The 27,383-nt window shown below is 42.9% G+C and overlaps 3 protein-coding genes across 5 annotated transcripts; 1 reads left to right on the plus strand and 2 right to left on the minus strand.

Moving 5' to 3' along the window:
• Positions 1–39: 39 nt before the first annotated feature.
• On the minus strand, positions 40–12,262 carry ankha (ANKH inorganic pyrophosphate transport regulator a). 3 transcript variants are annotated; one of them, XM_080855193.1, is made up of 12 exons: positions 11,808–12,262; positions 8,521–8,740; positions 7,862–7,980; positions 7,566–7,649; positions 7,271–7,441; positions 6,903–7,037; positions 6,649–6,741; positions 5,978–6,070; positions 2,672–2,801; positions 1,870–1,993; positions 502–601; positions 40–233 (listed from the first exon to the last, which is right to left on the minus strand). In XM_080855193.1, the coding sequence occupies exons 1-12, from the start codon at positions 11,901–11,903 to the stop codon at positions 117–119; spliced, it is 1,482 nt and encodes a 493-aa protein (XP_080711319.1). In that variant the 5' UTR covers positions 11,904–12,262; the 3' UTR covers positions 40–116. The 3 variants fall into 3 exon arrangements, 2 of the variants coding, with proteins under 2 accessions (XP_080711319.1, XP_080711318.1); XM_080855192.1 differs by having other exon boundaries at positions 40–236; XR_013968971.1 differs by lacking the exon at positions 40–233 and adding an exon at positions 5,103–5,116 and having other exon boundaries at positions 506–601.
• Positions 12,263–14,220: 1,958 nt separating this feature from the next.
• LOC308378278 (uncharacterized protein) lies at positions 14,221–15,578 on the minus strand (the record flags this gene model as incomplete). Its single annotated transcript, XM_080855140.1, has 3 exons — positions 14,221–14,676; positions 15,004–15,100; positions 15,178–15,578. The coding sequence occupies 3 exons, from the start codon at positions 15,576–15,578 to the stop codon at positions 14,221–14,223; spliced, it is 954 nt and encodes a 317-aa protein (XP_080711266.1).
• Positions 15,579–24,318: 8,740 nt separating this feature from the next.
• myca (MYC proto-oncogene, bHLH transcription factor a) lies at positions 24,319–27,166 on the plus strand. The gene is made up of 3 exons (XM_080855428.1): positions 24,319–24,511; positions 25,069–25,708; positions 26,296–27,166. The coding sequence occupies exons 2-3, from the start codon at positions 25,078–25,080 to the stop codon at positions 26,904–26,906; spliced, it is 1,242 nt and encodes a 413-aa protein (XP_080711554.1). The 5' UTR covers positions 24,319–24,511; positions 25,069–25,077; the 3' UTR covers positions 26,907–27,166.
• Positions 27,167–27,383: the final 217 nt, after the last annotated feature.

Below are 27,383 nucleotides of genomic sequence, written 5' to 3' on the forward strand. Positions count from 1 at the left end.
GGAGACCCCCCCCCCCCCCAAAGAAAAGTGCAACCGATGGCTCCATCACATCCGAGCAAAGACTTCAGACTTTTGTTTTCGGAACCTGCTAGCTTGATTGGTTTGTTTTTGTGTTCTCATTGGTCCTCCCCTTCTCCCAACTCCTGAATGTTGTCTAACTGGGTCGTGGGGTTGACCTCCCTCATGGGGGAGGAGTTCTCTCCATCAGCCATCAGCACATTTTTGTTGTTACTCTTCTGCGTTCAGCGTTGATCAGGAAAGCAGGAAAAAAAAAAAAAAAAAAAACATAAGCTACGGCCTGAAATAATTTAATCTACCTCAAATAGTTGCATCATTTGCAGTTTGAATTCTGAAGATCTGTTTTCTCCAGACGATTTTTTGGTAATTTATTCCCCTCACCTCACAAAGTTAAAAATATGTCACATCACACAACCCCCCCCCCCCCCCACAAGACTGAGAAACACTAAGTCTGAAGGGGGAAAAAAAAGAGCATTTCCAAACCTGTGTTCTGTAGACGCACAAGGCTGCAATAGCAACCATGGAAGCCTCTCCAATGAATCCAGCCAGCAGTGATGCCACTCCCAGAGAGCCTCCGTGAACTCTGCAACACAACAGGGTACACATGAACATCTTACCAGGAGGCTGAGCATGACAGCTATACCTCCTTTATGATTGTGGAGCAATCCTTTCAAAATCTACATATTGGCTCATACCAATATCACTACACGAGGTGTAATGCCATTTCATCCATGTTATGGGGAAGGTTCTTCTGGTAACAATACGAGTCACACAGTACCAGTCCTTTGGGAGTATACCACTGTCAAGTCAGTAACCGCACCAGAATATTATCTTACGGTTAAAACCTAAACTTCCTTTGAAAGTTTAAGATAATAGCTAGATGCCACTGGTCTTTGCCACTGGAATTTGTCTCCGTCATGAGACCGATGAGATAATAATCATGCTGTACACAAAGCAGCTGTATGTGTGAAAGGTGTACCTTTGGTTAGCTGATTACAGTAGTGACAAAGTAAAAGGAGTCCATAAGCCTACTCTAATTGACTCCAATCAGTCCATAAGCATACTCTAATTGCCTCAAATTACTCTAATTCCAGTAATTCTAAGTCCATGGGCAAACTGTAGGAGTGCCTCCAGCCTTCAGGATTTGAATGAGGTAGATGCCTATTTTTAGTGATGTAGATGCCTATTGAGTAGTGTTATATGCATGGCAACCAGCATTTTTGTAGGCACAGAAACCACAATGTTATCCTACCATAAAGATGTCAAGTAACGTTAATATCACAAGCAACAACACAGCACTGCAGATTGCAGCAGTTGGCGTCTGCAAAATTATGTTTACATAGCGCCAATAACAATTTAAAATGGTCTCAGGTCACTTAGAGCCTAAACCCCCTAGAGACAAGAGACTCCCTTTTAACAGGAGGAAACCTTGAGCAGAACCCAGCTCATAAGTTGGGACCAACCTGGTAGAAAGATGGGGGAAAACTGTTCCTCTGAGTGAATTCCATTCCATTCGAACTCCACCTGTTATTTCTGCCTACAGCAGCTATTTTTCATTGTTTTGAGAAAGAACTGAAGGACATAAACTAAAACTCTTAGTACTTACCATATACTGACCATATGGTACAGTCATGTTTGAACTATACTCTTAAATCTGCAAAGTTTCTTCCACCCTACCCAAACACACAAGTGAATCATGGCCGTTCTCCATACTACCTCATTGACAGTGCTGAGCTTCATTTCAAAGATTTACATAGATGTGTGATTTTGCAATATGCATCTTGTGACTTTCAGGGTCAAAGTTCTACTCACCGACTGACTCGCACCATGTATACAATCACACACACTCACCCCAAGTAGGGAAGTACCACCAGACTGATGATCAGGACTCCGATGCGCAGCACAGAGCTGGGTGCCAGGACAAAGGTCTTCTTTAGTGTCATGAGCCAGCCAGTGAAGAAAGCACGGACACACACTGTAGAAAACATGTGCAGGCACAGACAGACAGACAGACAGACAGACAGATATATTGTTCATTGCATTTAGGACGTTTAAGAATATTTCATGTGGGATGGTTCTTTTTCCCCCAACCTATTTGGCCCCTTCTTATTTTGTTTGTCAAAGGCAAACAAAATTAAAATAAACTTTAGAACTTTAGGAAACGTTAGCAAATATAAAAGCGTACCAGATTTCAAAACGTTATATCTTAAGCTGTTCTTGAGGTAAAAACAATTTGTCAGTTGCAGCACCCCATCTGGACGAAATGTGCTAAATTGCCAAATTTGCCGTGCGTCCAAGTAAATGTGGTAGCAATGAGGCATGTACTGAAGTGGTTTTTGCATTGAACCTTATTCACTAGGTGACGCTACTCAACAAATGAATCATAATGACCCAAGACCTAATGCTCCCAGAAAGTGTTTTGAGCCTACTCCACTTCGGGAGGCGACAGCACAAAGGGACACGCACACCTAGGGACACCTTCGGTATCCGCCATGTAGGGCTACAGTCATGCAGAGATTCCTGTATATTGGTGAGGTCTCAGTTTACAGTATCCTTGACCAAAGATCAGGGGGTAAAACAAATAATAACTTTGACCACCATCACTACATGACCAGTATCAGTTGTGAAGATCAAATCAAAATGGACGCCTCACCTGGAAAGGGGAAAAAGGAGAAGATCCGCAGTGGATTGATGCAGAGTTGGGCGAAGGATGTATCGACCCCAATGATGTACACCAAGATGCCCTCAGATATTCCAGGAGTCCAGAACAATATGAAGCACATCTGGATGGTTCAGAAGAAGCATAGCATGACACACACAATAGCTATACAATACCATCCATGTATCCTGCAAATCTGTTCCTCTGAATGACTTCCATTTGATCCAAACTCCACCTGTTTCTACCCGGCCAGAAATGTTGATGTGATGAAGCCATATTTTTAGACACTTCAACGGCGCAAAAATGTATAAACACTACTGTACAACAACTGAATAACTTTGGTAACTATGGTCACTTTTTCACATCAAATATGCTAGTGGCTAAAGTACTAAAAAGAAAAGGCGCTGTTGATGCTTCGTTGCTGAGGGGGAAATAATGTGAGACTACAAAAAAGAAAGAAAGAAAAGTAACAAACTAGATCCAACAAACGTGGTCCAAGTTCAAACTGTTCATTGCTTCTCACAAAAATACAAAGGTCTCATTTCAGAACCCGTCACTTTAGACTACCACAAAAAAAAATAGCAAACAATTGTCTCTGCATTCCTCTCCCTAAAACTGTGTCCTTGCATGTTCAAGTGTATGTGCGGAAGATTTAATCCCTGCATGTCATCTTCTTTCACTTTACAAGTGTGTGAGTGTATTGATCTTGTATCATCTGCTCTAGACAATTTAGTATGTTTGTGTATCTGTGTGTGTACACACTTGATCTTGCCTTGTCAAGCTAATATGTGTTTACTTGTTTCTGCAGGTGTGTCAGGGACATGTCACAGCAAGGCCAGATGATTCAGTACTGGTGGACTCAACCTCTCTCTTGCTTTCTCTCTGTGTCTGTCTATCCCTGTGGCTGGACTGATCGCGCTCCAAACAGCCCTTCAGGAAGGTGATTGGCAACAAGCCCCGCCCCCTTGTTTACCATGCCGTGCAACCCCATCTGGCAACCTGGGTTCCATGATCCCAACCCACTGCCCCAGGGCCCCAGCCACCGACATCCTGTTTTTGAAGCGTAAAGAACGGTTTCAGCAAACCCATTACAGCAGCAGAGCTCTCTCTTTCTCTCAAGCCCCAGAACACACTCAAGGCTGCTGTTGTTGTAACTGTTATTGTTGACATTAGGTTTCTCTCAACTCTCTCTCTTGGCTCTGAAATCAAAAACAACCGCAGAGACCCAAAGAATGCTGGGAACCGGGTACACTGGCGGTTCTGGCAAATAAATCATGATTTGTGGCGAGTTAAACACACTCATTATCTTTGTATAAAGCCGGGGGAAGACAACAGTCAGGCTTGTTTTGGCACTATTCTGCCTGATGTATCAACAGGTGCACTCACGCATTAATACACTTTGGGTATGACCATGCTGTTGAAACACGGCATGGTTTGGAGTTGTGTACACAAACTTATTTGTGAATTCCAGGTTTACGAAGGAAAACTGATCGGGAGGGACTCAAGGACAGCATGGCCACCGCACCAAAAAATAAATACCTGACAGACTTTTCATTGATAAGAATAAGTTTACAACAAATAAAACAAGATACAATCTACTTTGAGACTACTATATTATTGAACCAATATAGACTTTACAGTATATATTTAACCAAAATAAATAATCCCTGTGGTTTGTTTTGGTGACAAGATTAGGGCTGTAGGCCAGAGTTTATAAAACATGGTAGAGAGGCAACCATGCCTCAGAGTCAGGAGCATATTAGATACAAAAAGCGGGATGACAGTCTTGCATCCCTTGAATGTATGTTTGACCATGTTTAGTGTAACATTTAATGTACATTCTTTTGTCGCATCAGGTTCACATCATTTTAACTATGTCCCCGCCAATAGCCTATACAGTAAAAACGGTACAACCGTTTAAAATTTTGGCAGAGTCCAAATATGAGTAATGGCCTACACGAAATTAAGTGATAATACACCATTTAACAATACATCATACAGCATCATGTCAGTGCTAATAGATGCATTATGTTAAGAAAATTGCAGTATTATTAATAGATACTGTTATATGAACTCTTATATGAATACATATAATTAATATGAGTAGAAAGCACCTAGGGAACCCAAATGGTCAGCAGCACAGGGTACGCACAGCATCAGTGAAGCTCCTTGCTGGCAATTACAGTGGCAATCCCCCACTGTGAGTTATTAATTATACTGGAGTGGCGACGCCTTTAAAAACATTGTTGTCTCATTGTCTTGTTGTCAACTCTAATCATGCACCAGGCACGTGGCCAGTCATGCAGTCAACACTGCAGAATTTGGAAAGCATAGGCATGCATGATTTCATCTCGAGTTAGTACAATGCATTAAAATGACATATCTACCCAGCTACCCAGCTGAAGCGTGTCAAACGTGTACCCACATGTAGGCCAACATCTTCAGGGAAACAGGAAAAACAAAACAGGTCTGGTGAGTTATGGAATGTCCATCTGAACTCATCCAACACCTCTCCATCTCCACAGCTGTGTCTGCTGCTTCAACACTGCTCAGTGGGTGTCTGGGACTCTGGTACTTCGTTTCACTCCACTATGGACAAGACTTAAAAGACAGACACCACTGTAATACAAGTCATTAAGCTGGGCTAATAGGTGGAAATAACCACCCGTACCGTAACTCTCATTACATAGGTTTTACTACATATCGCAGCAAAGACCTTTCTCAAAGAACTTACACATCAGTACTGTAGGTCACAGTACAGTCAATGTGGTAACCGAAATTCCCATGGCTGGTATGCAAATCCTGCGCGATCTCTTCGGCGTCTAACTAGATTTGAATGAAGAATGGCCATACACAGCAAAGAATGAGATCCTTGAATTTCAGAGATGTGTTGCGATTAAGAGCGACGAGTTTGCTTGGTTAATATCATCACAAACACAATGTCCCTGTGCTTCACTGTCCGCCTGTGGTCTGATTCCTAACTGCTTCACACAAAAACCTGACACCCAAAGTCACGTCTGACATGAGTCACTGGCTGGAATGATGAGCATGTTCCACTCTGCAAGCAGGACACCAAGTGACAGCATGTGCCTTGGAACTTTCCAGGAAAACCGTGCACTTCATCTGATCTATACATACAGTGTGGCGAGCAAGTTCCTTTCCCCCCCCCCCCGTCCCCTTTACTTGGCAACAGCCCTGTAGTAAGGTGTATATGGTGTTTGAAGAGGCCACAAACACAAAGAGAGGATCCAGCAGAAGTGAGTGGCTGATTCATTGTGTTTACTGCCGAGCTGAACTTACCATGAGAGAGATCAAAAAGCAGCAGAGTGTGAATCTCTTTATGTGCGAGTTGGTGACTGAGGTGCCAACGATCCGCCTGTTGGTGGGATTGTTCTGCCAGGAGGAAACAGCATTCCAGTGTGTTTGGTAGAGAAAAAAAAAAACTTGATTAAAAGAAGTACAACTCAAAAGGTTCATTGATTAAAAACACACGGTGATCTAAATGTTTTTTTTTTTTGTCATCTTTCAATATTAATCTCATGGTGGTTTTGAAGAGTATGCAGTCTCCTCCTCGGGTGCTGAAATGAGAAGAGAAGAATGTGGCTTGGAAATGCCAAGTTTACCTCAAGACTGTAATTACATATTGAATGTGAAGGGATGAAAAACAAAATGACTAAGTCCAGTGATATCAACACCTTCCAGTGGAAATTTACAAAGATGTTCGCAATGTCCTGACTTGTGCTTGAACCGAAAAAGCCTTAAGGCAAGCAGCTCACTGAGTTCCAGGTAAGTGTTTTTATTTGCAATTGAAATGGTTTGACCACAACCAATACACGTTTCGTGACAAACTTTGATTTCTAAACCACCGATACTATAGCGCTCTCGTGATGGATGCAAGTAGAGTAATATGCCTTATCTGGTTTATCAGGTTCATTACATTCCAATGACAGATCAAGGTCACGACGGCTCACCTTGTCGAAAGCAGGGTAGACAGCCCGAAGTTCAGTAAGCCAGCCATAAGGCATGTGACCAACTGGGTAAGTGGCGGTGAGGATTGCAACAGCCTGCCAACACAAACACACAAACACACAGGCACAAACACACACACACACACACAGACACACACACACACACACAGAATGAATTCAAGTCAAATTTCACTGTAACATTGCCTACTGTTCATTAGTGAACATCAGCCAGCTTAGTAAGTGGAGAAATGGCTCACCTGAGTAGATTCTTGACTTCCCTTGAGGTCGCGAGACACAAAGAGGTTAACAACTGGTCTGCTGATCCTCTGTGTGGCCAAAATGAGGGCCAGTGGCCACCAGAAACTCAGCATCATCCTGATGGTTGCATCTCCCTAAAGACAGCCAGCAGGCAGGGATACAGTCTCAATTACCGTTTTGCTTTATTCTCATCTTCTGTGCACCGAACAATGTAACAATAGATCTTACGAAAGCTGTGTAATTCACGGGAAAAGCCAAAGATAGCCTCTAACTACAGGGACTCTCAGTTCTGCAATGCGTTCTGCAATCTTGCTCCAACATTCATTAACATCACAGCACTCTAGAGAAGTAGACTGTGGGATCGTACCCCAATTTCAATGCTACTGGAGTCTGGAATGTTGTCGTGGACGCTGCAGTAGTAGCCCAGTCCCACGATGGTGAATCGTACCACTGCACCCATGTAGAGCGACAGGATGGGGATGAGGAGAGGCTCCGCACACGCCAGGTTACTTTGGAGTAGGATGGCCACAAATATAATCTAACCAGGAGAAGACATCAATGACTAGCACCACCCGCACACCACAAACGTCATCAACCAATCGGAGTAGAGAGGTTGAGTTTGACAAAAGACAACGCTAAGACTAATCATTTCCAAAGTCTACCTGTGTCACAACATCTGATATGGAGGCTGAGCCAACAAGAAGGCTGTGTTTGTGCTTCAGGAGAATCCCAGAATGGATCCAGGCCTAAAGAAATAAACATACAGTTTCAATCACAATAACCCAGGGTTAGTCCAGAAAATACAGAATCTTAGCAAGGCTTCCATCCACCCTAAAAAGAAAGTAGGAGAGTTCTGTACATAGAACACTGACAGAATTTCAATATTAGGGTGTTGTGTTGTAGGTTTTGAAAGACTTGAGTTATGTTTTAGGGCTAAAGCTGGATCCAGGTAACTCACCATAGCATCCAGAACTGGGAACAGTGACAAATAAAGGAAGGCCTGTCTCGTCTTGCTGCCCACGGATTCATCCACATGGTGTAGCTTATTTATTATGTAGTACCCAAGGTCTGTATAAGCTATATTAAGAATAAGAAAAATACAGGACAGTTCAAATGTGTCAGAAACAAAATACCAAATTTGGTTGTTCCTTGGGAAACAGAAAGGACCTAAAAATAACTAAGACTTATTTAAAATTAGTCACAAGTCTGTAAACATTTCCACCACAATGGCCATCCAAACCACAGCAAAATGGGTTAACATCTGGTTTAAATTACTCATAGAGCGGAAATTCACAAAGTATTGTCTTTTTGTTTGTGGTTCACACTACTTGCACTGTTCTAAAGGGCAAATGGGGTGTGCATTCATTAAGCTTCTCTGCGTAGGTTAGCTGACATAAGATCTGTTTGTATCGCTGCCTTCTTAGTAGAGCCGGATACAGGGTCTGGACCAGTGCTCCCACTCTGTCAAGCATCATCCTACATGCTCCCTTTCTTCCCCCCTCTCTCCATCTATTTCTTACTGGGGCCCTCTTTCTTTGTCCCATTTCCGTTTCCAAACAACCACACATACCATAGAAATAAACTCAAACAGGTAATTACGCTCACTCACACACCTACCAATGAGGACGTGCAAAACAAAAGCGATGATTCCCGCCACGCCCATGCAGAGCACAGCCTTAAGCCTGTCCCGCCTGCTGTTGATCATCACCAACCCCACGTTCTTGAAGTCACTCATGGGCCCAGTGAAGAACTTCATGAGCGAGTAGGCCAGCCCATAGCTGGCCAACATCTCCACTCGATCTTCTTCCTTGACTGTGGCAATGCCCCTGTTCAGAGCCTGTGAGGACAAGCACAGATGCCATTGGTTGTTAGGACACCCAGTGAGGAACAGATATCACCTGTAGCACCAGATAATGTACGCCCACATTAATAATACATCACTTTTATAAATTGTTTTTCAAAGTTCTCAAAGACGCTTAAAATACACGTATTTTAGGTATAAGGTAAAAAAAGAAAAGACAAGAATAAAAAACATGGTGTGTGTGTGGGGGGGGGGTCATGGCTGAAGAGGTGGGTTTTGAGGGCCTTTTTAAAAGATCACTTCCACATTAGTCTTGTTTCATAATTGTATTGTTTTAGTTTTTAGAATACTCTCAATATTGTCCATAACTTGCATGATAGGTTGGACAAAGAGTGTAAATAGAATTTGATTAAGTAACTGCTGCTAGATACGACCACCAACACCGTATAATGCCTTTAGAGTAGCAGATATTGGTGAGAAGATTGTTTCAATTGATATAAGATCAACAGCTCAGCTCACCTTTCCTCTAGGCTTTGAATACATAGCTTTCATTGATGTACAATAGTTTCCCCATAACATACAATAAGCAGTCTGCATCTGAACACAGGTTCTCAGACTACTACCATTGATCTGTTGATGTGTACCCCAGGATCTGCATTTCAATTTTCTCAAGGTACTTTCAATGTTCATTGAAATGCTACACTGTACACTCCGCATTGCTCTGCTTATATTACATCTTTCAACTTGAACGGCATCATCATGTCAGGGGTGTCACCTCATGTCTCATGCAAACGAAAAATATCACAGAGGGACAGATGTGACGTCATCTGGGAAGAGTCCAATGTAGAGTACTGATGCTCAAGGAACAGACAGTGACCAGTACAAACACTCTTCTGCTAGCCAAAAACAAATGTTTTTTTTTTCTTCACACTCACTCTTTTTTGTTGGGCCACAAGTAGGATAAATGCTCAACCTTGCTTTCTGGCCATGCCATGGATGACTGAATGAATGAGACTTCATTTGCCATCAGATTGACTTTACAACCAAACACAGCTGCAGTAGCACAATGAGTGAGGGGAGTACTATTTTTAAACCCTCAACCGGCTGTTATGCAAGCTTAATCCCTGGTCTCCCTGCACCTCACGGTGGCGTTTAATAGGGCCTCTTACCCTTCACTGGACAGAACAGAAACACCAGCACAGGACAATACATGTCTGACTGGCCCAGAGGTCAATTAACTCTGCTATACAGGATCTTGCTATTTCACGCAAGGTTAAGGATTTCCTGCAATTGCAGGTTGCAATTTCCACGTATTACCGCACTATATAAAAAAAAAACATTGCGTTTTTTGCGATTGTTTAAAAAAAAAACTCAAGTCACTGCAATTTTAACCATAATTTTGGAGAATTCCTGCCGCAAATTCAGTCACTTTTGGCCAAAACAATCAAAACAAACCCTCCCAAGATCCTGGTGGGACTGATACAGTACACTGCTGCTCAGGTTTCCGCTCTCCCTAATGAGAAGTCACTTCAGCTGGCATGGGACATGAATTTCATTTCTTTAAGTACAAAGCACTGAAAGGCAGACTTAGGCTATCAGATGCCATTTTAGGCAAATAGAGTGCTGTTGTCATTGTTTGCTCAAATCAACAAGAAATGCATCAATTCAGCTGGTGGGACTCAATTTACACTCAATGAAAATAAAGACACTACAGAGCACTAAGAAAAACTAAACCTATGCATGACCTTTGGCATTGGTTGGTGTATATTTTCCCCTCACTTGAATGGAGTAGTATGGCTTAAAACATCAGAACCTGGTGCATTCAACTTCACCATGTAGAATGAGGGGCTCTGTCTGACCAACAAATAATGATTTAGAAAGGTGGGGTAAGGAGATGTTGTGAAGATAATAGGAAGGCAACAGTGAGAAGGACAGTATCGCATCTTTACATTTGAAATCGAAAGTGACAGGGGGGACCTCACTGAATGCAAAGTCTACCCTTTTCTCTTCCATGAATCTTGATACCAGGGCAGTTAAGAGACATTATTTATAGTGCGGTCTGTGCGGGCCGGGGAACAACATTAGCACTGGAGATGAGCCGTTGTACTTCAGGTACACACCGTCAGCGTCTCAGGAGGCACAACGTTCTCTCACCTAAAGTAAGCCAGAGCTCAGCACAGTTAACATTACAAGCCAATATGTAATTACATCAGCCAGTTCAAATCCAAAGATATTGACTAATTATATTCCATGCCCACATTGTAAGATACCAATCACCATAGCTCAGTTACAACTGTATTCTTAAATATTCCTGCTGACCTGAAATAAAGCTTTTAACCACAGAGTAACACTTATGTTGTGTTGGCAACTAAGTGCTGTGCCTTGAGTAGCACATAAGTCAAAGCACAACTAATTAAATAAAGGTTGGCTTGGATTCAAAGTAATACAGGACCAGATGAGTGATCAGGGACACAAAATGCCTATTTCAATTAATTAATTCAACCATTTAACCTTAAAAAACAAAAAACACATATTTTGTCATCATTAGAATCCTCTAAGGTAGTTTTAAGGTAGTCTTATTCATTACTATTGTATTGACAAAACCTGATTTGTAAGTATCAGTTCCGGAATAAAAAACTACGTGACATTAAAAAACACCGATTCATTTCCTGCCATGTAGGCTATGTTCTGGTCAAAGGGTTGTTTCCACAATCGAGTCTGCATGAGACCATAGCTGGATACTGTATATCCTATTTAAGTTGTACTTGTATGAGAATAGCAAACCGTTTATCAATATCAATGTTTCAAATAGTGACCTGACTGCAATGTTGTCATTGAATGTTAGATTATTGTTTCCTTCCGCACTTATTTACAAACGAACTACATGTGTAGACTTGACAAAACATGTCAAACTGAGTTGAAGCCAGAAATCAACTTTGTCTCCAGTACTATTGCCCTTGTTCATGATGTGATATAATTAGTTAACGTTGTTTTGATCTTGACACCCTAAGACAGTATTTGGAAGAGCTTTGCATTATTTCCCAACAATTGCATGGTGACAACATAGGTAAAGGTATAGTCTCTACTACGTGTGCCAACTTACCTGTTCCCCAAGGTCGATGGCTATGTTGGTGATGGCCAACGGCACCAGAAAACGGATGAGAGGCCAGTAGGATTTTAGGTACTGGAGGTCTACCATGTTCTCACCTGGGTGGTGATTTGCAATGCATCGGCTTGCGCTTGTCAATTTGTTGATTGGTTCTAAGCGTGTAGAATGGTAGAATCGTTCTGTGGTCTTTGGCGATAATTTTACTAAAAGCCAATGACAGGAGGGTTTTTTTACCGGCTTTGTCACGACGGAGCTACCTCGGAATCAGAGGTTAGCCAGCTGGCTAACTTTTCTTGTAACCAACGCACACCTTACATGAAATTACCTTACCCGAATCAACATCCGATTGTAAAGAGTTTTCCTGAATTTTCCGTAGAGACCCTTGTCATTCCTTTTCAATTAACGAAGAGACGTTAAGTTGTATGAGCAGAAATTGATTCTTAACATGAAGGACACTGCGAACCGCAGAGGACTTTTCTGAGGACAGCTTTCACAGCATCTGAAAGTTTCATGTGTCCATTGACATTTATCCCTCCTCAAGCACACGTGGGGGCACACAACACCAACCCTCACCTACGTCATAATGTCATCGTGTTGAAAATAAAAAAGAGCCTTGAACAACGAGTTTGAAGTTTGACTTCAGTTTTTTCAGAGATATGCAAAGTAGAAAAGCTCTTCGCACCTTCTTTTTATCCAAAAAGAAAACTTCACAACATAACACAGACATATATAAATGTAAATATTTTGAAGTGTAACATCACTCTAAAATACAAATTTCTTTAACTGTAAACTAGATGATTTGGCTAAACTGTGATGAAACACAGAAATGCTGGTGTTAATATTGACACAATCCCCATTTTTTAATATAAAAAATAGGCATATTATGAGTTGAAAAAGGCTCAATACGCCATCTACTGTTAAAAAATATCATGGATCTTGCCATGCCGATACTTACCTATCTACGAGCATTTGGTAGGCTACATACACGTCATACATTTTTTAGTGAGTGGAATTAAGTAAGGCTGGTTAGTGTCTGGTGCCATCTAGTGCTCTTCATTAGAGCATTCAGACATTTTACATCAGTATTCGTGGTTGTCTTTGAGAAACGTGTGAGCAGTGCTAAATATGTGTTGAAATACTTGTACCTTTCCCTAACTTGCGGAATTAAACCGACAATGAAAACAAGGTACAATCATAACATGTAAAAGCGTACCCCAAAGCTAACACGGATGCCACATGCTAGCTGGCCCATTGTTTGAGCAAATGTTAACGTGTAGTAGACCTTCCCCCTAACTTGCAAGGAAATCAATTTAGGATGAAAGCTAGTTAAAAACCAAATACTTACATTACATAAAGCGTACTTTGATCATGAACGTTTTGTGCTGTACCATCTTATAGATACTACAATGGACCCGGAGGAGGCTGACACTACACTGCTCGGAGGCTCACATGTATCCTCCTCAACTAGGTCGACTATAGCTTGCACTCCACCACCTTGAAGTACTCCACTGCCTACTACAATTGCAGCTGATCCACCTGGTAAGTTCTGCAATATTATAACTGTATTAACATATGAGATCACAAAGAATCTTCATGCGATGCATCCGCTCATCCTGTGTAGTCTAACAAACAGCTGATGTCAAGATGGTTACTACCACATGCCTAATAGGTAGGGATACAACTGACTTTATACCTGCTATTTCTTAAGGGACAAGGACCCAGCAACCAAGGCGAATGAGAGACGTTGATGTGCCTGTGAACCAGATGCAAGTTATGAATCAAGGATGGAAGTAAGACATGGCAAGAAGTGAGGCCCGGGAGGAACGGTTGATCACCAGCATCCTCCAGAGCACTGACCGTATGGTTGAGAAGCTGATGCAGAGAATGGATAACATTCAGCCTCAACAAAACACATTTTTACCACCACAACATCATCAACCACCGGCATCATCGCAAAATGCGTGCTATGGTTATGGATTCCCATCCACCTCCCACTAGCATCAGCTGAGCTAGGCTCATTCAACAGATGTCATCTCAATAGATGTTATATTACTACCACCTTTTATATTGTCCATATATGCACTGTCCATATACACCACCTGACTTATTTGCACTACTGCCTGAAAAGCACCTTACTGTTCATACAGCACAATTTCAAGACTCTACCTCAATGTATATAAATACATATAAATATTTGTGTTGTTTGTGTGACATTCAAGCTTTTACCTTTTATACGTGTGTGCTTTTATACCTTGTATTACTTTTATTAATATTTCTTTTAAATAAAACACTTAACTCAACATCTGTGAGTGTTTCTTTATTTGTGGAATAAAACACACATGAACTGTAAAAAAAATTGTATTTACAAACTATAAAAATAATTTAATGAATACCAAGACGTCTAAAGTTATGGTTGGCGCAGGGGGAAGTTTGCACTCAGGTAATCTGTGAGGGCGTCTCTGATCCTCTCTCCATTTGGATTGTCTGCGTCACTGTTGGCAAGGACACCTGGCTGCAAGTGCCTGGATGCAAGTGTCTCCGCTTCCACTGACCAGTTGGGATTCACATCTTCCTTCTCATTCTCACAGAAATTGTGCAACGCACAACAGGTAGCAATCACTTTAGGGGTGAATGCAAAGTGGAAGTCACTGCGCTTCATCAAAACCCTCCAGCGTGACTTCAGTCTCTCAAACGCAATCTCTACTGTGGTCATTGCAGAGCTTAAGTAGGCATTGAAAGACTCCTGCTCAGGGGTGATGTATGGGGAATGGGTGTAGCCTTTCATGATCCAGTCCATGAGAGGATACTCTGGATCTCCCAACAGGAAGTGGCTGATTGAGACACCATTGATTTCTCTTGGTTCCTGGGAGGAGAAACAAAACGGTTACCAGTGTTTACTTAATGGCCCATTCCCATCGTTTACTAAATGGCCCAGCTTATTCACACAAAGGGCAAAACTCTAGACTGAATCGCCACCATTCAGCTGTTCACACATGTATGCCTATGTGGGGGTGCTGGTCCTCTATAAAACATCATACTACTTTCAGCTTGTAACATACTACAATTCTCAATAGCTTGGTGGTAACTCCACTAGTTCCTGCATGAATAACTTTCAGTAGTTTAACTAATTTAGTGATCCTATCGATTCGATCCATACAATAATATGTCTCGAGAGAACAGTTGGACTTACTTTTGGTAACAGGTGTGCCTGGCTGAAGAACGACGATTGCCTGAGCACGTCAGCCTCATGAGAACACCCAGGCATCTTACAGCTGATGCTCCAGAAGCTTAAAGAGAACATATCAGTTAGTAAGCATTCACGTTGCACTGTGCAGACAACTAAATGTATTTAGCCCAAACTTACCGATACATGTCGTCCACTACGCCTTGGAGGACATACGAGGGCCATCCTTTGCGATTCACAAAGTCTTTGTAGGCTTCACTTGGAGGTGAAACTGGAATGTGGGTTCCATCGATGCACCCGATGATTTGGGGGATGTTGAACTTCTGCTCGAATCTGTTGGCTATGCTGATGGCTTCTTCTGTGGTGGGCACCTTGATGAAGTGTCCCAAGGCCGACGTTACCATTCCTGTACAGAACAGGTACACCATCTTCCTCACCGTCGATCTGTTGACGCCGAACTTGTTGGCCACAACGCTGTATTCGGCACTACTGGCTAGCTTGTACAGAACCATGGCGACCCTCATTTCGAGCGGTATTGGCGCACGAACAGTCATCTTCTCGGGCTTCATGACTCCTTCCATAATCCCACACAACTTGTGGAAAGATCTGCGAGTCATGCGAAAGTTCGCTTTCCAGTCCTCGTCTTCAAATAAGGTCAATACTTCTATCTCCCAGAAGTCTTTGTTTCTGCTCTTCATCCAGACTGTTCGTTGAGACTTTTGCGGTAGAGTGACAAAGTGCAACAACATTTTGTTGGTCTGCATTAAATTCTCCATGATCCTTCGGCGGCGGCGTCTTCTCTCCATTATCAATCTAACTAATAGCGCCGATCGCATTCGCAGTACTCCTATTGTCGTCATGCACGAAATGTAGAGGGACGTAGCTTCATCTTGCTCTCCGTTCGCCATCTCTCTCGAATGTTGTTGTTGATGTCGTTGTTGGTAGTGGTGGATAGGTCAAGCGGAAATGGCTGTATCATCACCAGTTGTAATGAAAACAGCGCCACCTATCGTACCGGGGTATGACATGCTTTCACTCAATGATCAATGATTCGATGTATTCACTGCTGTAACAACCCAATCCTCTAGTCCAGTGGTTCTCAACCTTTTTTCAGTGATGTACCCCCTGTGAAATGTGTTTTCAGCCAAGTACCCCCTAACCAGCGCACAGTCTGTTTCTCTGATTTGTTTTGATCACAGTCTGGCACACTCATTCCATAAGTTTGGTGCATTTCTAGCCAAGTAAATAAACATGATGCTGACGGTGAGTTGCAAAATATAATCTATTAATGCCGCGGTTATAGGGGGCAAGGGCAGACGATTTGTGGTCCATTCTCCGTTTATAATTACTCTTCCTATCGTAGAGAATCACTTCCAGTCGGGTTTACCCAACCAAGCCTCGTTTTCGTTTTCAATATGGCCGCGACGTTAATAAGGCGAATATACAGCCGCGGAAAAAATTAAGAGACCACTTCAAAATTATCAGTTTCTCTGGTTTTACTATTTATTGGTATGTGTTAAAGTAAAATGTACATTTTAGTTTTATTCTTTAACCTACTGGCAACATTCCTACCAAATTTCAAATAAAAATATTGTCATTTAGATAATTTATTTCCAGAAAAATGAAAATTGGTCAAAATAGCAAAAAAGATGCAGTGTCTTCGGATCTCGAATAATGCAAAGAAAACAAGCTCATATTCATTTTTAAACGACACAATACTAATGCCTTAACTTAGGAAGAGATCAGAAATCAATATTTGGTGGAATAACCTTGATTTAAAATCACAACTTTCATGTGTCTTGGCATGCTCTCCACCAGTCTTTCACATTGGCGTTGGGTGACTTTATGCTACTCCTGGCGCAAGAATTCAAGCAGCTCGGGTTCTTTTCATGGCTTGTGACCATCCATCTTCCTCTTGATCACATTTCAGAGGTTTTTTATGGGATTCAGGTCTCGAAATTGGGCTGGCCATGACAGGGTCCTGATCTGGTGGTACTCCATCCACACCTTTACTGGCCTGGTTGTGTGGCATGGAGCATTGCCCTGCTGGAAAAAACACTTCTCAGAGTTGGGGAACATTGTGCCACAAGGTCAGGCTGGATTTTGGGCTTGTCTGGGAGTCCTATCCACAATTGTCATTTCAGATATCCACAACTCATTAAACACAACGTCAATTTGCCATTCATTTGTATTGGGCTTTCCATTTCAGACATCCACATTCTGGATATCTGCAATAGAATTCTACAAACTAGGAAAAACTCCATTATATCTAAGATTGTTGCCAGTGTAACCCTTTCTCTTGCTATACAACGGGCCGCTGCGACTCTGCGTTGTGTTGTCGGTTGGTTTATGTTAATGTTATTTCTACGGTGAAAATTACGTGGCTTACCTAGAGGATTGATCACAAACATCCAAGATAAAATTGCGTCCTAGGCAAAACAGGCATGAACCCTATGAGTTAACAGAAGTTGTCAAAACCGGATGGTAGTCCTATACCGGATGGTAGTCCCGCACATCGCGCATGCTCAAACACAAACAGTTTACGGCAGAAGGCTCAACATCAACATATAGGGCTTGTTTTAACGCATAATGTGGGTATATTTAATGTAATATTTAATTATGTTGTAAACGGTTTACAGCGTGAGGCTCAACGTCAACATATTGGAGTTGTTTTCACGCATTATGTGGGTGTATTTAATGTCATATTTAATTATGCAGTCGACAGTGTCGCAAAGTGACGCATGCACGATGTGCGGGACTACCATCGGGTAGCGATTGATCGGGTAGTGCGCATGCGCGACTACCATCCGGTAGAGGACTACCATCCAGCTGTGACAGAAGGTACAAAATGAATTCAAATAAACAAATAATCAAACAACACAACAGGGCTGCAGGGCACATACACTGCCTTACATTAAGGTGAACAGATTTCTGTGTCAAATTCCGGGGACTTTTACAGTTCAGACTCGTAAAAACCACCCTTTCCGCTTCTCCATTCTCCAGACGCATCACATACACAGACGAACTGGGCCGCTTCTTTACCACAATGTATGGGTGTGCCCCCATCGGTTCCCTTACTTCTGCTTCCCCTCCACATGACAGACTTTGACTAAGACTGGCTGAAATCATCACTCTTTGCTCTCTTATTAGAGGTGGGAATCTCTTGGCACCTCACGATTGGATTCGACTCCGATTCAGAGGTCAACGATTCCGATTCTAAACCGATTATCGATAATCAATTCTAAACCGATAAAACGATTATCAATGCATTTCGACTTTTAAAACATTTGAGTTTGCTACTCAGAGTCTTTGCTACACTTCTTACTTAGTGTTTGAAAATTAAAGAAAAACCTTTTCCTTGGCACAATTTTCACTTTCTATGAACAATGCAATAATCGATGCAGCTAGCATTTCAACAAAAAAAATATATATATAATTTTTTTTTATTTCAAAATCGATTATGAACTTTTCTGAATCGAGACAGAATTGTTTAAGAGAGAATCGAGAAAAATCGAATAATCGATTTTTCCCCCACCCCTATCTCTTATCATACAATTTTTTCTGTTGGTCTTTAACATTGTGTGAGGTCTGATTGGCCAGGGCATAGGCCTCTGTCAGAGAGTCATGCAAGGTCTGGACGTATTCCGTGTAGTCACATGGCTTGTTAGTGGCAAGGCAGTAAGACCGACTGAGAGTCTTGGGTGCCTGCTGAACATGAGGTAGTATGGGCTGTACCCGGTGGAGTCGTGTCTGAGGCAGCACCACTCACGCTGCTCGCACCAAGCCTAGATCTCCTGAAACATTCTCGGCCAATAGAATCTTTATCTTATCGTCTGTTGTGTTCTCTCAAATCCTAAATTTGAAAAATGCCCCGTTTTGCCAGAGCTGTTTTGACGGCTGCCCACAGCTTCTCTGTTAGTATTAGCTGCTCCCCCACTCTGATGGCGATTTCAGATGCCTCTTCTCTCATAGCAGGCGGTGTCTCCATCACCACATCTCCATAAGGCTCACCAGACTCCAGCAGCAGACTACTTCCATGCTCCTCCACAGCAGCACTTTCACCCATATCCCACTCTGGTTCCGGGGCAGCTTGAGCCTCTCTGTGTCTTGGACCACCTGTCTTCTGGGGGCAGGTCTGCAGGACTTCCGTCACCTCCTGATTGGACATGCGGGGCGTCGCCATTGGAGCTGTCCCCTTCGATACTGGACATCGAAGTCGAATATGGACTGGTGGGACAACGCTGGCTTGTAGCTTCTAGTTAGGCGGAAGTCATCACGTACTTCATGGGATTGTTATCAGTTAGAACAGAGAACTTGTATCCGTAAAGATGGTCATGGAATTTGTCGGTGATTGCCCACTTGGGGCGACGAACTTGAGCTTGTGTGCTGGATACCTCGTCTCAGGTGGGCTCAAGCCTCTCTTTTCAGTCCGCCGGGACCTGCACTAACACAGCGCCAAGCCCCACCCCTGAAGTATCGGTCAGCCGTCCACTGTCTGGGGTAATAACGAGGTAGAACACTAACCCTGGAGATGCAGAAGAGAAGAGACATTCTTGCCATTGTGTTGATAGTGTTACCGTGGACTCTGCTCATCACCGTCTGGCACCAAAACGTGATAGCACCCCTGCTGGCCATTCGCAAGGATGACGGTGCAGTGGGGCGACGGGAGGCGGACACGGCTGGGGACTCCAAGGAGTACTGTTCCCCGGACAAGGACATCGTGGAGGTGGTGCCCACGGAGTACATGTACACGCACCCACCGCCTGGTCCGACGTGCTTCCCACCATCCACACGAGTTCCAACCCCTCAACAAAACCAAGAAAATATTCACACAGGTGAATGTTACATCAGAGGATGGCGGGAATGTGAGAAGAGAGAGAAACAAGCCTGCATCTTAATTATCAGAGCTGACAGAGATGGTCAAGAAGCTAACCTTTAACCAGGAGGAACAAATGGTCAAGTTTTCCACCCTGGACTGGAGCTAAGGATAGACTCTCCACCCCTTGTCTTCCCACTAACTGCCCCGTCAGCGCAATGGCTTGGAGTGTAAAGCTTTCATTGACTCTGGCTCCCAGATCCCAGTCCTAAAGCAGCAGAAATACCCATTGAGGGTTCCGGAGGCCAAGCTGAGTCCTACCCTGGTGTGTTGCGGGTTGATCTGAAAGTGCTTGGGCCAGAGTATAAAGCTGTCCCTGCTTTCGTCGTTCCTGATTCCGACTACCGCTCTTCAGTTCCCCTCCTGGTGGGAACCAATGTCATTCGAGTCTCCCGAAGCCACCTTCAAGCAGCCTATGGCCAGCAGTTTCTGCTCAGAGTCAAAGAGCAGCATCCAGAGTGGTATACAGCCCTGCTGAAAGTGGGTCCTGCTGTGTACACTGGCCGTAGAATAAGGATCCCAGGAGGGAATGATTCATATGATAACACCTAAGCTAGCAAGCCACAGTGACGTATTTTGATGGAGTATCCCTCGGCACAGTGCTGTAAAATGCTGTTCTCACTGTTTTGAGGGGTTTCCAACCCAGACCACAAAACTACATAAACAGCCTGAGCAGCTAGTGTTTATGTCTTCTTCACAGGCCTATGCATTTTCAAAATCAATTTGAAGACATTAAAGATCTAGCCACCTGTATTTTTTAAAAGGTAAAATCACGCATAATGTCACTTTCACAGAATAATCACTGTGGGAGTAGACTAATACTCTAATCAAACTTTCTCTGTAATTTGTAGCCATATTTGTGATTTGTAGAGTACAATTAACAGGTAGACTTCACCTTATAATCCATTACACTTTTCATCCAATTCAGTGAAACTGTCCTGACTCTTTGTCCAGGGAGCTCAAGATAACTCTAGTGTTCGTCCATGGTCCTGGCTTTGTAAGTGAGAAACAAAGTGGCTCAGACGGAGCTATAAACTATTCCAGCCAATCAACACTTTACTTCAGGACAAAGGAAGGGAGGTGTGTAATTTGATTGGCTATTGAGCTAAAACATCAACAACTTTCTGCCGGAATCGCGGACACCACCTTTAAAAGCATAGACAGTGTTAATATTGCAATACAATTCCAGGAATGTCTCTTACACACCCTTGCATACTTTGGCATATTTCAGTACAGTTTCATTTTATAGACATTGAGGCCATGGCTCCACGAGCCCGGTTATTTTTGAAACCGGAGTTTTGGTCCGCGACCACACGAGTGGTGTAATAAAAATACTCTGTACATACGCAACCGTGGAAGCCGCCACCAGGTGACACAATGCACGTGTAATACACATGCCACAACCATAAGTGGCGATGTAAGGTAAAATGGGAAGGCTGATTTAACCAATGAAAAGATATCGGGAAAAGAAATCACCAAATACAAACAACAATGGCGTGCAAGGACTCGTTTGTATGGCCGGACAGCGAGGTAGAGTTGCTGCTAAACATCGCAAATGAATACAGAGTTCAGAAAATAGAAGAGAGTGTGGACTGGGAGACTGTGCAGTCCAAATATACTGACATCGCTGCTGGTCTAGGCGCCTTTGTTGTTGCATTAGGTTGAGCAACTGCGTGTGACAACCACATAATGCCGACAGCATGGCAATAAACAACATCCACTTCATTTTTCTAACCGCTGCTGTATTTTTCCCGTTAACGTCATTGCTGTGCGTGTGCTGAAGTGAATCAGGCTCGCAGCTATGACGTAAACGGGAAAAACAATCACGGTTGCAGTGTCCACACGCACCCGGTGAAACCAACCCTGGCCGAAAACTCCACCCTGGACTCGGGTTTCAAAAAAACACGGTTTCAGGGTTCCAAAAGCGCGGTAGCATGTGGACAGGACATACAACCAGGAACATCTGTTCATGGTTTCAAAAATAACCGGGCCCGTGGAGACATGGCCTAACTCGAGACATGCAGGTTGAAAGAACTGAACTGACTGACTCAATTGTTTTTGTTAAAAGTGGACAGTCACAAATATCTACATTAGGAAAATACAAATAATCAACGCCTGCAATGACAAATGCCTAACATAGGGATTTAAGACAGAAATAAAAGGAAGAAGAATAGCAGGGCCATTCAGACTCACAGACATGTGCTATATAAGTTTTTACTGCATCAGAGTAGCTCAGAGCGGTCAAGTGTTATGTCTGCTATTGACCCTGACCTTTCCATAACAACCTTCAGATATTCATCATAGGAACTGGTGTGGTTCCTGCAATATCCCAATGGTTTGTCTTACACAAGCCTCAGCCTAATCTAAGGCCAAATACAATGTAGGTGTGAACCTTTTACCCGTTTAAAGCATAATTTTGTGGCCAGACAAATTGTATAACATCCACAAATTCATTTTAATTGTACACTGTCATGTAATGGGGAAAATAACCACATACAATAATAATAATCATCATTATCATCATCAACATCATTATCATCATCATCGTCGTCATCATCATCATCATCATCAGGATGAGGTCAAGTGGTCTAGACAATTTTCTACATCTCTACAGCAAGAAATAGTTAGGAATCTAGACCAGACTCTAATTATTAGTGAAGCAGGCCAAAGGCCTTAAAATGAGTGAGAGTGTCTCTAAATGTAGGACCTAAATGCAACCAGGTGAAATCATCTTTCACAATGCAAAACAAAATAAACGACAAAAAAAAACATTTCGGAGACCACCACTGGGGGGGGGGAACGTGTATTCCCTTTCATCACACGTAGTTGTTTTTCATCTTCTCAAACAAGTTTTGACCTTAAAATAACCTCGACAGTTTCAAGGTCAGCAACACCACACTGGGCTGCATGGTATGTGCATGGTATGTGCATGGTAGGTGTATTGCGCCAGTAGATGGCGCAATACACCTACTATTAACTTGCTATTTCTGTCTGACCGTGGAGGTGGAGTGCTAGGCGACTGCTGGAGGCATAATGATTGTGTCCGACGTTTGAACACTTTAACAGGTTGCTGTTCTAGTCATTGACTTTGTGTTTCAAAGGAATGAATGGAATATGTCTGATAATGTTGAAATAATTTATAGTCAATGTTCATCGTTGGCCTAACCTGATCACTGACCATGGGCTTATGTATTTTTGTCAAGACGAGCATGGTGCTATTATTATTATTATTATTATTATCACGTACAAAAAGCTAAACCGTAATCATTTGAAAGCGTTGTAGTTTGCATATTCTTGGCATGGCTTGCAGTTGTGCATTAATGTGTTGCTTCAAACCCTTTAATCACCATGTTGAGTGCAACTTGCTCTGCTCTCACCAGTATTAATTGTCATATCAGTATCATCGCCTCACAGCGAAGATGTCACATGACGTCCTATTAGTCTATATGTCTGATTTTTGTGCAAAGTTACAACAGTTGATCACTTTATTGCCGAAACTGGACCGCGGCGTGCAGGTAGGCTGTATTATAAGATGATGCATCACTTTGTCTTTTCCACGATTTCCTAGATACTTGCAAGACTACATCCATACAGCCTTCTTCGCTACTTGTCACACCCACCACCACACAGTTAATTTGTCCACAGTGCAAAACACACTGCCACATCAAACGGGAAAATGAGAAAATACCACCAACTCAATATCGTTGTTACTGATGCAGGATGTAGCCTAACATTCGATTGGTTTTACAAACGAGTTCCCACGGTAAAGTCTCCAGCAGGTCGGGGGCAAACAACTCGAGGTTGCATGTGTGGTTGTTATATATATTCAGACAAAAACAATGACCATAGAGTTTGATTATTTGATCTCCAATAGATATTTCGAGAGGTTACAGGTTACGTCTGAAACACTAGGCTAAGGCTATAGGTCATTAAACCAAAGCATCATTGAACTTGACTTGGAGTGGAGAATGGTGATATTTGCATAAGTATTCTTTGAAATTAAGCTTGCCATCATGTTTAAGAAATCAGTTCCAATCTAATTATCACAAACTACGTATGCATTGTGTTGCAACAAGGCATCATTTGGATAGCTTTTGAAACGACTGATGTAAAAGCTTCTGCATTATAATTCTTCTTTGAGGTGTTTGCGTACTGGTTTACGGCGTTCACGCAGTAATAATCATGTCTGTCGTTTGGCACCCTTCGTTTACCTAGATGTACACGTCGCGTCGTGAGTAAAAATTCTACAACCCCTCCTCTTGTAATCAGCATTGGGTTTACACCAACTTGTGCATCGGCTGAGAAATAGTGCCGCCATAGAGACTGACTCGGTCGAAGCGCTTTGGCGGGAAAATACAGAGAGGGGCGGAGTAATACCACAACAGAATTCCCGGACTTATTCATGCGCCAAATGACAGTCTGCACTTCATTTCGAGTAGCAAGCCCGGGGTGCGAACAATTTGTGGACTCAGCCGCTGTTCACTTCGAAAAAGTCGCAGAGATTTTTGTTGCCACATATGCTGCCAGGGACTATTTCTCTCTGGATATTACTCTCTCAAAGTGTGTGGTTTTGTCAGCATTAACGTTTTTTTAACGCATACGGAACATTTTTTCTCAATTGCCTCCTTTGAGCACACGGTAAGGATTTTGGTTTGTTACGCTTTCGCCCATCATTAACGCGACGAAATTCAAGTAAAATAAGCGTGCATTTTTTATTTATTGCGAATTAGCATCCTCGTGAGATGTTAAGGGTTATAAAGTGATTTCATGTTAAGCTTGTTGAAGATCGCGTTTGCATTTGGTCAATTGCATGCATTTTCCCCAACATGCTTCGTTTAAATGCCCATTAGCAACATGAGATACCGGCTGTTGTAGTTGTAGTGCGTTTGCTTTTGCTGTCAGCTGCTCTCATGGTTGCAAGTCGATGTTTTGTTGGGAACTAGTTTTGTGTATAGAGCACTTTAACTTGCATTGTATGAGATACTTAAAAGAAAGATTAAGATGGTTATTTATGTCCACTGTCATGAACCAACAGTTAAAGCCTGAGGTATCTAGATCGTTAACGGTAACTAGAAACATTGCCCATGTTTTGGATTCTCCTTATACACTGCTAATGGAATAACTTACTTTCGTGCTAATAGGTGGTAATGCCGTTGTAGTGACAGACGTATAATGATATTTTTGTATTCCCTTAGGTCGCCAATATGCCGTTAAATTCAACTTTGGCGAGTAAAAACTACGACTACGAGTATGACATGGTTCAGCCGTACTTCTATTTTGAAAACGACGATGAGGATTTCTATCACCAACAGCAGGGACAGCTTCAACCGCCCGCTCCCAGCGAGGACATTTGGAAGAAATTCGAACTGCTGCCCACTCCGCCTCTGTCACCAAGCCGACGGCCCTCGCTCTCCAGCCTCTACCCATCAACAGCAGATCAGCTAGAAATGGTGTCAGAGTTTCTCGGGGACGACGTTGTCAACCAGAGTTTTATCTGCGATGCAGACAGCTCGAAATCTATCATTATCCAGGACTGCATGTGGAGCGGCTTTTCCGCTGCCGCCAAGTTGGAGAAAGTGGTTTCCGAAAGACTTGCATCGCTCCAGGCTGCTAGGAGAGAGTCCTCGCCTAGCGAGACCACGGATAGCAGCCTAAGTCGATTGAATGCGAACTATTTGCAAGACCTCAACACCTCTGCTTCGGAATGCATTGATCCTTCGGTGGTCTTTCCTTATCCGCTGACCGAAAATCCCAAACCCATCAAGGTGACACCGTTAACGACTCTGACAATGGACACTCCTCCCAACAGCGGTAGTAGCAGCGGTAGTGATTCAGGTACGTTTTTGTTCTTTTGATTTTGCATATATTTAAAAATGTTTAAAACTATCGGAAAACGTGCGTAAACGGTATCAAAGTGGTATCACTGTTAACATTGACCGGTCAAATTCTAAATAGACTGCCCCTCTTGCGGGGGGCTTTCAAAAATTGCTTCCAGTTGACATTTGAATCTATGCACTGTGCAGCATAATCTCTTCATTGAGAAACCGGGGTAATATCAGTCACGGGTGCCCTTGATGTCAAGGGTGGAAAGCGTGAAAATTTGCACTAGATGATCCTTAGCCTATCAGTGGTAGTTGCATAAGCAACTCCCCAACCCCTCCCCATCCGGATCCACTGCTATATTCCAGCCTCTAGACAGGCATGAACTGTAGGCTAGACTGTAACACTGCGGTGCTCAAGCATCAGCTGACGAAGAAAGGGGGTGGGGACTGGAATGCAGAGATCCCCCTCTAAACAGAAGTGTAAAGAGGCACTCAGTTGAACTCTTCCAGTTTCATTTTGTATTTTTATTTGTTGTAACTGTTGATCCTATTTATAATATTTAAATCTGAGGACTAATTGTTTCACTCTTCTTCTTGCAGAGGATGATGATGATGATGAGGAGGACGAGGAGGATGAGGAAGAAGACGAGGAGGAGGAGGAAGATGATGAGGAGATTGATGTAGTGACCGTGGAGAGGCGCCAAGCCGTAAGGCGGAGTGACTCTGACCCCTCAAACCCACGCCAGCACAGCCCCCTGGTGCTCAAGCGCTGCCACGTCTCCACCCATCAGCACAACTACGCTGCATCGCCCTCCACCCGTCACGAGCAACCTGCCGTCAAGCGCCTGCGCCTGGAGCCGGTCGTCACCAGCAACAGCAGCAGACCTGGGCGGCAGTCGGGCAGCAGCCGCAAGTGCTCCAGTCCACGGACGTCGGACTCTGAGGATAACGACAAGCGCAGGACTCACAACGTGCTAGAGCGCCAGCGGCGCAACGAACTCAAGATGAGCTTTTTCGCTCTGCGGGATGAGATCCCCGAGGTGGCCAACAACGAGAAGGCTGCCAAGGTGGTGATCCTGAAGAAGGCCACAGAGTGCATCTTCAGCATGCAGTCGGATGAGCAGAGGCTCCTGTCCCTTAAAGAACAGATGAGGAGGAAGGGCGAACAATTGAGACTAAGGCTGGAACAGCTACGGAACTCTCATGTATGAAGTCTAACCTGAGGAAATATCAAAACAAACATTTAAATGTTCAGTTTTTTTATGCAAGTTAAGACTGTTGCTCTGTATAGATGTTGCATGCAAATGCAATTTTTTTTTTTTAACTGTCTGATTTTCATGTTCAACTGCCTCAAAGTTTTTAAAAGTGGCAAGATTTAATGATTTGTATTTAAGTCATTTATTTTTATTAATAAAATATAAAAAATAAGGCTGCCGTTTGTGGGGGCCTTGAAATAAATAATCTGTTTTTTGTACATAATGAATTTAATATTTCATAAGAAATGTATTTTTTTGGTCTTGATCGTGTGAGTGTTCAATCTTTTGTTTCATTGTTATTTCCATGTTCAAGAATCAGAAATACATTTCGCGTTCAACTTAACTCCTGTTGCCTGGATTCTTATTACTTCTCATGAGTCTGTCAAACAACTATACACAAATCTAGTTTGCTTGGATGATCCAAAACCCACA

The sequence above is a fragment of the Sprattus sprattus genome (assembly GCF_963457725.1).
Source record: "Sprattus sprattus genome assembly, chromosome: 17".
In the NCBI taxonomy this organism is placed as follows: domain Eukaryota; kingdom Metazoa; phylum Chordata; class Actinopteri; order Clupeiformes; family Clupeidae; genus Sprattus; species Sprattus sprattus.

Excerpts from the sequence above, each read along its gene's own strand:
- ankha (XM_080855192.1), bottom strand. The coding sequence starts at position 11,903 with ATGGTAGACCTCCAGTACCTAAAATCCTACTGGCCTCTCATCCGTTTT. Across the intron at positions 6,742-6,902 it reads GAAGTCAAGAATCTACTCAG|GCTGTTGCAATCCTCACCGC; the intron begins GTGAGCCATTTC and ends TTGTGTTGGCAG. Across the intron at positions 2,802-5,977 it reads GCTTTTTGATCTCTCTCATG|ATGTGCTTCATATTGTTCTG; the intron begins GTAAGTTCAGCT and ends TGAACCATCCAG.
- myca (XM_080855428.1), top strand. The coding sequence starts at position 25,078 with ATGCCGTTAAATTCAACTTTGGCGAGTAAAAACTACGACTACGAGTAT. Across the intron at positions 25,709-26,295 it reads TAGCAGCGGTAGTGATTCAG|AGGATGATGATGATGATGAG; the intron begins GTACGTTTTTGT and ends TTCTTCTTGCAG.